This window comes from Haliaeetus leucocephalus, unplaced genomic scaffold, assembly GCF_000737465.1.
Source record: "Haliaeetus leucocephalus isolate CR32 unplaced genomic scaffold, Haliaeetus_leucocephalus-4.0 Scaffold162, whole genome shotgun sequence".
Lineage (NCBI taxonomy): Eukaryota > Metazoa > Chordata > Aves > Accipitriformes > Accipitridae > Haliaeetus > Haliaeetus leucocephalus.
Window position 1 is genome coordinate 11839916 of NW_010972598.1, and position 10123 is coordinate 11850038.

Consider the following 10123-nt stretch of genomic DNA (forward strand, 5'->3'; position numbering starts at 1 on the left):
GGGGGGGGGGCCGCGCTGTCAGGGCGGCGGCGCGGGGAGGCGCTGTCCGTAGGGCCGCAGCGGTGCCTCGGCCGTTGGCGGGGGGAAATAAACCTGTGGCTCATAAACCTGAGAGGTTATCGTGGCCTGTTGCCGGCGCCCGCCGGCCTGGAGCCCTGTCAAAGTGCGTTGTGCCTGGGCAGCCGCGTCGAGGCCTGTTGTTTTGCTTGAGGCAGCAGGGGGGTGGCAGAGGGGAGGGCCCGGCCTCGGGCCCCGACTGCTCTGTCATTTCTCCTCCCTGCTTTTCGCAATAGGAAATGGCAGCTGCCTCGGTGAGGGACGGGGCGGCCCGTACCGTCAGCCCCCGCCGTGCAGACCCGTGCTGTTTAATTTTGCACTGCAGAAGCTGCGAGGGAAATGTTTATTTGCAGGCTCTGGGCCCAAAGGGATAAAGCCCTTTCGTTCACAGCTACCAAGACCCCTCACGTGTGTCCCCCAGCAGCAGAGCTAGCAGTACCTGTTCATGTTGCTGCTAATGTGCTCAAGAAGATGCATTTCTGCAGCAGGATGGGTGAAAATACCAGGTCATTTGATGCAAAGATGACGACCTAATTCTTCCCTCAGAGCAGAGAAACTCCATCGACATCATTGGCACTGCAACTAATTTATTAATTAAAAAAGTCTGAGCTGCCAATGCCGAAGGAAAGAGCCTGACTTGCGTTGCTGATCGGAGCAGCGAAGCGCTGCTGGGTGAGGCGCCTGGGAAGGGCCGGCTGGCGAGGAGCCCGCCTTGCAGGAACCAGAGGCTCGTCTGCCTTCATGGTGCTCGCAGGGGGTGGATTTCCAGAGCAACCAGCCATGGGGCACGCAGGCGGGATTAGAGGTAATATTTAACAGGGAGGTGCACTGTGGAGGTGTGAATAGATCCCCAAATAGAATGGCTTACTTCTTTTCCTTCCATCACAGAAAGCAAACACATTTTTCCTTTTATTCTTGGCAAAGCAGGGAAACAGGTGGAAGATAAAAATAACCAGTTTTTGAGAACAGGCTTGGCATTAGTCATTTCCAGTCAGCCTAAGAAATATAATTTCATCTTGTATGTGCAAAGCGAGGGGCAATGGGCCCACCGTGGATGTGGGATTGCCTGACAATAGCCATTTATGACCTTTGGTAATGAGTCATAAGGTACCAAATCTTGATGAATTGTTATTATCCTCCTGTTTCCCTGCTGGCAAGCGCATCTGCATTGTGCTGCTGGGGCTCCAGAGCAGTGAATCATCTGTTCTTTCTGGCAAGTGAAATGGCTGTGCATTACACAACTGCTCATTCAAGACAGAAATGAGTTTATATAAACTGCCAACAGTGGAACCAGAGAAGCTGTAAGTTTGAGGTTTCACTGGAAAAAATAAGATCACGGGAATTTTTCTGATACTTACAAAATTAATTTGGTACCTCTATTACTTCACTCTTTCTCTTACTTAACCGTAACATACTTTTACAGACCATTATACTCAATAATTATTGTTAACAGCGCAGCTGCTCTCTTTCTAAACTTGTGGCCAGGAAATTGCAAAAGGGCAATTAAATCAATCTATTGTACTTCTCATTGCGATGGGTTAGGATCACAAACACAGCCTGTTGCCCCATCTCAGCTGAGGGGCAGGGATTTTTAAAAATGCTCTATTAGTCACTTATAATCACAAGGGATCTAACTAGCTTTGTTGGCTGAGTCTGTGTCTAAGAGTCTAAAACTGCTTTCAGCCTTATTTCTACCTGAATTTCTTGGAGTTCTTCAAATAATTAATGTAATGGATGGTGGAAGAGACAGACAAGCAGCTGTAAGTAGCACATAAAGAGCACAACACATAAAGCTATACCGAGACAGCAATGAACGGGGTTTTTTAACTGTCTTCAGAGGAGTGTGGAGCACATTAGCAGTACAGTGACATCTTTATTGACGGACTGGCAGTGACACAGACGGATAGCGCCCTGTTGTTACAGAAAGGTTTCGTGCTGGGGATTATAGCAGAATTCTGGAGAAAGAAATCTCTCAAAGCTGATGCTGCTGATTTAATTTTCATTTTCTCCAGTGCTTTTCTTTCAAGAACAGTAAGCGCTTTAAAGACATTGACAAATGCCACAGGACTCATCTGGGAGAGATGTTGGTGTTATCCCCTACTGCATGAGGAGGCTGTGCCCAAGACAATATTGTCCTGCAGGACAGGTTGATATGATTCTCCTCATCTTTGTACCTTTTTTCTACAGATGAGATGTAGTGAGTTTGGGTAACTTGCCTAGAAGTCACACAGCAAATGAGTGGCTTAACTAAATGGATAGAGTCTCTAAATCCTGGGTCTCTGCTCCCTGCTGTGGATTGCATGGCCGAGAGAACGGGTCAGCGATACAGCCTGTGTCCATCCTGTGTCCACAAGTCTTGGGGGCGGCTGGGTTATTCTTGGGTGCTAATACATCCATGTTCTGTTAGCATAATATTAGCTTCAAAACAGGGCATGCATCCTTGCACTTGCTATTCTGCATTTTCTGCCTCCACATCACTGTCATCTGTGAGAGGGAAATCGCGCAGGGTTTTCTGAGTGGTGTAGCTTTTGGTTTGCATGGGGCATTCCTGGCTTAAGATTGCCTGGGTAAAGGAGAGAAGAAATCATGCTTTAGTAAAAATGGTGATTAATTTGAATAGTTAACAGGAGCATTACCCCTTTTAGAGAAAGCCAAAGCAGCCAACAACTTTTGCCCAGGAAATACAAACTGTGAGTTAGGGAAAGGACCATAGTTCTAAAATTTTCTCTATTGTCTGAGGTTTTTGTCCCTTTTTTGAGGGCAGAGTGGAGCCCAAGAGGGAAGACATAATCCCTGGCAAATTTAAATTTATTGTAATTCCCCCCCCAAATATCTGGATTATTAATCCCCTATACTTTAATGGAATAAGGTATACTTAAACTCACAATCTTCTCCTCCTTAGCGGGAGGGTTGCGCAGGTACCAACAGAGAGGAGCGTAAGCGATATTGATAACTCCAATGATGATCATCAGCCAGGGAAACCCAATAGCTCGTACAATCGCACCACCTGTGGATGGACCTGCAAATTTAAAGATTAAAAAAGGCTAAGATGACAGGGAGCAAAAGGTTCCTTTCCAGTTTGGAGGAGGTCTGTGAATCTACGGTGGCTGGGTTGCAGACTCTGTGCAGTGAACTCTGGGTGGAGGAAAGGGAGTGATAAACTGAGTGAGATACACACTGAGTACGTCATCCCACGAGTAAGAGTTCCTCCATACCGATCGCAAAGCCCATGCAGAAGGCGACGTCAGCTATGGCATAGACATTGCCGTAGACAGAGGTGTGGCGAAGATCCACGAGGTAACCCATGGTAGGCATCATGGAGGAGTCCACCATTCCTGCCCAAAGCAAGAAGGACCTGATCAGTCATCGCCTTCTCCGAGGGCAGCGGAGAGAGCTGCATTTGATCTGTGTTGCACAGCCTGAACACCAACAGCTTACCTATGGCAAAGCCAAGCCCACCATTTGGGCCAATCAGCCCGTAAATGTTTTTGGCCAGAGGTACCTTTGAGAGGGGAGAGAGAGAGAGAGAGTATATGAATAAGGTGAGAAGAGCTTGCTGAGCTGTGCAGGCGTAACATAGATCTGCAAAACGGATACACACGCGCAACCACTGATCATCTACTGACTGCTGGGCACGTAACCTGGTTTCAGTACTCTTGCCCACACTGCCCCTGCTGATCCCTCTACAGAAAGGTCTTGAAATTGTCTTGGGCTACTTACACAGAGGAGACTAACTCCCACCACAGCCATGCCAATCAGGGAGCACAGCCACCTGCAACGAGGCCACAGTTAGAGGGCAGATGTTCTTGGTGTGTACAACACCACGAGCATAATTCATGCTGAAAGCGCAGGTCTGGGCTGGGTTGAGCTGAAATCTTTTATGTTCCACTTACCGGCCCATTTTGTTAGCCAGAATCCCGAAGAGATTGGTGCCGATGAGGTAGGATATACTGGCAGGGAGGAAGGCCATCCCTGGGAGACAGAGAAACAGTAAAAAAGAGTGTGTCATCCCCAAGCAAATACAGGGGATCTGCAAAAATGTTCACTTTTCTAGCTGCCTCTCTCATTCGGAGAATATCATGAGCCAAGCAAGGCAAGCCAATGTCCAGCGCCCACTCTGTGGGTGCCCATCCATGCAGCGGTGCTTGTCTGTGTCCTCCACTGTCATTGCTCCGTGTCACGGCTGCGCTGGCTGCCCCCTTCCTCCATCCCCTGTAGAAGGGTGGGGGTCCTGCTATGAAGACAGAGGGAGACATAGAAAATGTGTTTGCTTTTGATGGGGTGGGAAACTGAGGCACGCAGAGGTGCAGTGATTCACTCACAAGATCTGTGAGACAACCAGAAGCTAAATGCAGAACTTTTTTGTCCCCACTGTTTTAATAAGCTCGTCCTTCTCTCCTGTCGTAGTTTCTTCCTTTTCCACCTTTCTCCCCTTGCCTTCTGCTTTTCACTTACTAAATAAAGAGGAATAAAATAACTGCTTAAGTAAAAAGCTTGGGGATCATTATGTAGTCAAAATTAAATATTTGCACTGTTTGCTGATTTACCAGTTGTTTATTTTTAATATACTCTCCCGCCAACTATAAATAAAACTGAACAGCTCCATTTCACTAAGACAACTTCCTTATTGAAACACACTGATTTGTGTTTGATTTTCTTTCCTCTCTTTAACAGCTACAGAACACGGTTAATCCTGCAGGTTTAGTCCAAGCTCTTCTGGTGGTTTTGTTTTTTTTTCTAGAATTATGGGAGTGGGCAAACCGAGCATACAAACAAAGAAGCCCCTTGAGTTCATAATAGTTTGTGAGATGGGTGGCTTGCAGTTGAACTGTGTCTAAATTCAAACTGCTCTCAAATCTCAGGTACCCGAAAATCCAGTGAATATATTTGGGATGTTCTTTGATGTCTACTGACCTCTGGGTCCTGCTAAGTCACCTCAGAGGTTGCCCTTCAGTTCAGTGGTGACAGGGGCAGCCCTGAGTGCTTTTCTCAGCCTGTGACATTTGTGGTTACCATGCAGCTACACTGTCCCTTCTCCCCACTGCCAGAATACTTGGGACGCTGCTTTACCCTTGTCCATCCTTGCTCAATCACTTGCTCATGAGAAGCATCGTAGGCTCTTATCAGAATGGATGCTCCTGCCTGACCAGAGGATAACTTGATTAGAAGCGCTCTCAGCTCTCCTGCTCCCAGGCTGCAATTCAATTTGGGATCTAAGTGTAGCCTGGGGCACCCCCCTGGTCATTCCTCAGCCAATTGGGTTTTATAACAATTAGTTTTTATTTTCGTAGCAAACACAGACAATGTTATCTCCATATCACATTTTCTAGGCAGCTGGTAATTAGCACGTACCATCCTGTCCTGCCTGGGACTCTCTAAATGGCCTTGTTTTACTCAGAGCTGCCTCTGCAAAACCCATCTGGCTGCCACGATTTCAGCCCAGCACGATACCATTATCTGCCCTGCAGAAGACGGGATTCAACAGGCTTCCCATGCACACAACAGCCTTTCTTCCACCGTTATTGCTCTTGTGGGGAGTCTGATTCCATACAATTTTTTCAATAATAGAGAAAAACACATTGTATAGCTACCACTAAGGACATTTCCAGCTGAAATTGGAGCAACGCGCAGCCTGGGATCACTCACTCTGTGCGGGTGAGGGCATATGTTTTCTTCTTTTTTAGAATGATATAAGAGATTATTCAATCCATCTCACAGTGCCAAAGCAGGACCGGTTCTAGCTAAATTATATCAAGCAGCTGTTCAGGAGTGGAGGCTGCAAAGCACAACACCTACCCAGCTGCCATTTCGGGGAGCACATGGTTTGCATCATCCAGATGGGCAAGGTGGGCTCGAGCATGGCCACCCCCATGTTGGAGAAGCAGAGGGCTCCTGATGGGGAGAAAAGGGAGAAATGCTCTGTTTTAGCCACCTTTTGCTGCTGTTTCGAGCAGGCACGAGTGAATCTCTTTAATCAGGAGACGCAGGTGCACAAAGAGGAGCGCGGTGCGTGCTGACGACCGCCTTTACCTGCAGCGATCAGGATGTAGGGGTCTCGCAGGAGGGTGGACACCGGCGTGCCTTTGGTGCTCTGCAGGATGGCAAAGCAGGGGGTTACGTTGGTGGAGAACTGCGTGTGCGTTCGCACCCATCCGCGGCTGGGTGCCTGCACAGCCCTCGTCCCCGGGGGAGCGCGCGCCCGCTTCGTTCACGCCGCATGGCACCCGCTCACGTATGCGCACCCGTCTGTACTCACCTCTGGGGAGATCTTAGAGGGCTGCAGTATGCAGAGCTGCAAAGCTGGGAAGAAAACACTGATGTTAGCTTACTTCTGGAGGCAGCATCCCTTCAATCCACATTTCCCTCTGGCTTTTCCTTCAGCCCGACCCCTTTCATCAGCAGAGCCCCTGGGGATGCAGTAACTGTGTTTGGGGCCATCGTTCAAGCGGGCAGGGGGAGAGGTGAGTCCCAGCTCTGCTCCCATGGGAGCGAGCAGCAAAACTCCCTGAAGTGGACTGTGTTAGAATTGTTTTGTCGACCCACGAGGCAGTCAAATATGCAAATGCTCTCCGTCAGGCTGCCAGCTGCCTGCTGCGGAGCCACAACTAGAGCATGACAGAAATTAGATGTGGAAAAGAATAGGATTACAAAAGGAAGTTTCACATGTACGGGACCTACGTTTCATCTTCCAAAAGCTCTTACATGCTTCATTAAAGATGTCTTGCATTACATCTAGGCAAAGATGGTAGCTGTGACTATAATTTAATTAGCTTAATACTTCCCACTAAAAATGCACATTTCTGCTGTCTGTAACGTTGCCGTTACACTCTGAAGGCTCTCATGGCCTGCATCTGTAATACAGCTATCAGAGAAAGAACAAGGATCGCTCGCCATTTATGCTGGCAAAGTCTAATTCCTTCGTGGCATGGTGAAGAGGCTGCAGACAAGAGTGCCTTTCACAAAGAATTCACAGTTCAAAGAGCTTTACTGAATGTGCTATTTAAGCCATTAAAGCAATCAGGGGGTTTATTAAGTAATGAGGGACTAATTCTTACTATATTACTATGTCAATCATCTGGTGGTAGAAAACATATGATTTAGCAATAACAGAGCAACCAGTGCTGATGATATCACCCGTGTTGTATTAATGTGCTTCTTCCTTCACACAAGATTCTCCCCGAAATGTCTGCATTTCAGTCTTTTCCCATGTTATTTTTTTTGGTAGGATTAAACCGTTTGGCTTCTCACCTCCATCCAAGAGAGCGAGGAATGCCAGGACCAGGAAGGGAGACGATTTCCCCACGAATTCGTACATCACGCTCCCAAAGGGGGCCCCAACTGCAAGGGAAAGGTTGGGTCACACAGCGGCAGTGCCACCGTCCCCAGCGCCTGGGCAGCAGCGCTCGGCTCCTGCCGTCGTGGTTTTCCCTGAATCCCCCGGCGGGTGTTTGGTGAAGGTGGTGGGAAGGTGTCGGGTCCCGTGGGCAGTGGCCGTGGAGAGTGGGCAGAGGGAGGGAGGAGGACAGGCCAGCCATGCCCGTGGGATGCCACTGGGGAAGGGGCACAGGCAGGCAGGTGGAAGCCGTAGGTGATGGCCAACAAAGCTCCGGAGATGCTGTTGATGTAAACCCCATTGGGAGCAAGGTTTCCTTACTCAGCACACCCAAGGCCAAGCCTCCGAGAGCGATCCCCATTGCGTTGCCCCTCTCGAAGTCGTCCGTGTACACGCTGGCCAGCATGCCCAAGCCTGGGAGCAGAGAGAAAGCGGAGGCCACGTGAGGCTGGCTGGTGCTGTGGTGGTGGGGCTCCTCTCTGAAAGCAGCCTGGGTTTTGGGGGGGGCTTTATCTGCTTGCCAGCTGGGCTGTGGGGGTGCACCCCCTGCAGCAGCCAGGCAGGTGCAGCGAGGAGGAGGAGTTTGAAGCCGAGGAAGGCACTTAGTTTGTCTGCGCTGCTGATCATTCCCAAGACAATAACTGGACCCAGACAAGGGGAGCTAACGCAGAGACTAAGTTATAGCTAAAACATTTACCCATTTACCTGCGACTGATGAGAATGATGACCCAATGCCTTGGAGGGCTCGGGCGATGAACAGCAAGGTGTAGGTGCCTGAGAAGGCAAACACTGCGGAGGAAGGAGAGAGATGGCATCAGGCAGAACTGCGGACTGAGCGTTAAAACCCTGCAGAGGGTAAGAGCAGCCTCAGCTTGCACCAGTTTGGGTGCTGGAGGGGGCAGGGTGCTGCTCATCCTTTCTTGTCACCGATTTCTGAGACTGGTTGCTCTGCTCTCACTCCTTTCTCCAGCACGGGGACAGCAGTGCAGGCACAGACCAAAGTCTTTTCTCCTGTGCTGCTGTGTAGGAAGGGCCGCCAGAAGGGCAATACTCACTGACTGTGGAGAGGAACATGATGGTGAATCCGATGAACATGGGGATGTGGTATCCTATCCTGGAAAGGGGAAAAAGAGGCACGATCTCAGGGAGGATTCCTCATTCCAGCTTGAGATTTGGTCTTGCCGCCCAGCCTTTACACACAGATCTCTGTGGGCTGGCGAGCATCTCCTGAACGTGCGGATGTGCCCGTGAGTGCTGTTCAAGGAAGCACCCAGTGTCTAAGTGCCCTCAGATAATACTGTAAAGCACACCCAGAGACACCGCTCTGTTTTGCCAACTCATCTGCCCACCCAGACCACGTGGAGATGAGCCCAGCACCCCTCACACGTGTCTTCTAGAGACAAAGGCAAAGAAATACTCAGGGGCAGAAAATCTGAACATTATATTCATAGCAGGGTGGGAATCTCTGTTTATTTGATGGTTACTGGTATTAAATAGCATCTGTCTGCACCTGAAGAGAGCATTAGTGAGGCTTATGTTGTCATATAAACTTGCAAGCCATTTGTAGGCTTTTAGAAAAGGTAAAATTCATGCTTATCTTGATGCATATATTCTCCTCCTTGCTATTCTACCCACCGGCTCCTGTAATTCCATGGTTCAGGAGCTGCCTGTCCCTGAAGGGCTTACACCCCGGTACAAACCCAGGTCTCTGACCTACCTGTTGGTCAGGAGACCCACAGCTGGGTTGACCACCAGCTGTATGAGAGCCTTGGAGGCAAACAGCAGACCCACACGGACATTTTCCTTGGCGAGGAACTCCTCGCCCTCCGGGCAGCCGCTCGGCACTGGTGGGCTGCTGGGGGGGGGCTGCGGCAGGCGGCTGCTCTCCGTCCCGTTCACCAGCTCCTCAGTGCTGGTGGAGCCCAAGACAGTCACCGTGGTGTTGTCAAAATAGGAGAACATGGAGGAGAAAAGAGGAGCCTTCAAGGCTGGAGGAGCCGGCTCAGTCCGGGCTGGGGCAACAGAGCCGTTGGTGCCTTCATATTCTGTTGTATAAAGGAAGGTGGGGATGATCGGTACTGGAAGAAAAGCCAGGGAAGGGATTAGTTAGTGATTTTACTCCACTTTCTGGCTCAGCACACAGCTGAACTGAATGGTGCTGGCCAAATGTCAGTGTCCTGGAAGCTCCCAGCCCTCCCCATGGCTCTCCCTGCGCAGGGACCCTGCGGCATCAACCAGAGACCGACCGAGGCGCTTAAACCCCGAGGCGGCACCCGAAGAGCACAGCGAGAGCCGGACGCCGTACCCACGACTGTCAGCAGCATGTTGTCCAGCAGCAGCGCGACGAACACCACCACCAGCACCAGCCTCCGCGACGCTCTGCCTGCTGCCAGCCAGCGCCAGGGCTCGCGTTCGGCAGCCGGAGGCATGGTCGAGAGCCGGGAGCTCAGCCTGGGTCCTGCTGGCTCCTGGTCTTCAGGGCTGAAGGTCTCCTATAACCTTTAAAGAAAACACTCCGCGTTACAACCTCCCACAGCTCATGGCTTCTCCCTCGAGAAAGCAACTCCTGAGGTCACTTAGCGCCTGTGTCCTCCAAGAGCTGGGTGCTGTTCCCTAGGAGCTGGGACCACCAGCTTTGCTGTCAGAGACCGTGGTTTTATCAAGCTTGCATTTAAAGTTGCAGATGGAGTGCGCTCTAACCCCTTTCCACTCTCCTGAGACATCTTGTACCTG

At 50.2% G+C, this 10123-nt stretch overlaps 2 protein-coding genes across 2 annotated transcripts in view; both read right to left on the reverse strand.

Annotated features, from left to right (window-relative positions):
* MAK16 (MAK16 homolog (S. cerevisiae)) overlaps positions 1 to 800 on the reverse strand; it is a 4025-nt gene extending 3225 nt beyond the window's left edge. Inside the window, exon 1 of the mRNA XM_010562982.1 lies at positions 699 to 800. Within this exon, the coding sequence (XP_010561284.1) occupies positions 699 to 800 (102 nt within the window). The remainder of the gene's footprint in view (positions 1 to 698) is intronic.
* A 1706-nt stretch (positions 801 to 2506) lies between these two features.
* Positions 2507 to 9819, reverse strand: SLC18A1 (solute carrier family 18 (vesicular monoamine transporter), member 1). The gene is made up of 15 exons (XM_010562984.1): positions 9696 to 9819; positions 9108 to 9468; positions 8446 to 8504; positions 8096 to 8179; positions 7712 to 7804; positions 7306 to 7395; positions 6314 to 6357; positions 6088 to 6148; positions 5854 to 5949; positions 3951 to 4029; positions 3778 to 3829; positions 3496 to 3559; positions 3273 to 3392; positions 2943 to 3076; positions 2507 to 2620 (listed from the first exon to the last, which is right to left on the reverse strand). The coding sequence occupies exons 1-15, from the start codon at positions 9817 to 9819 to the stop codon at positions 2507 to 2509; spliced, it is 1575 nt and encodes a 524-aa protein (XP_010561286.1).
* Positions 9820 to 10123: the final 304 nt, after the last annotated feature.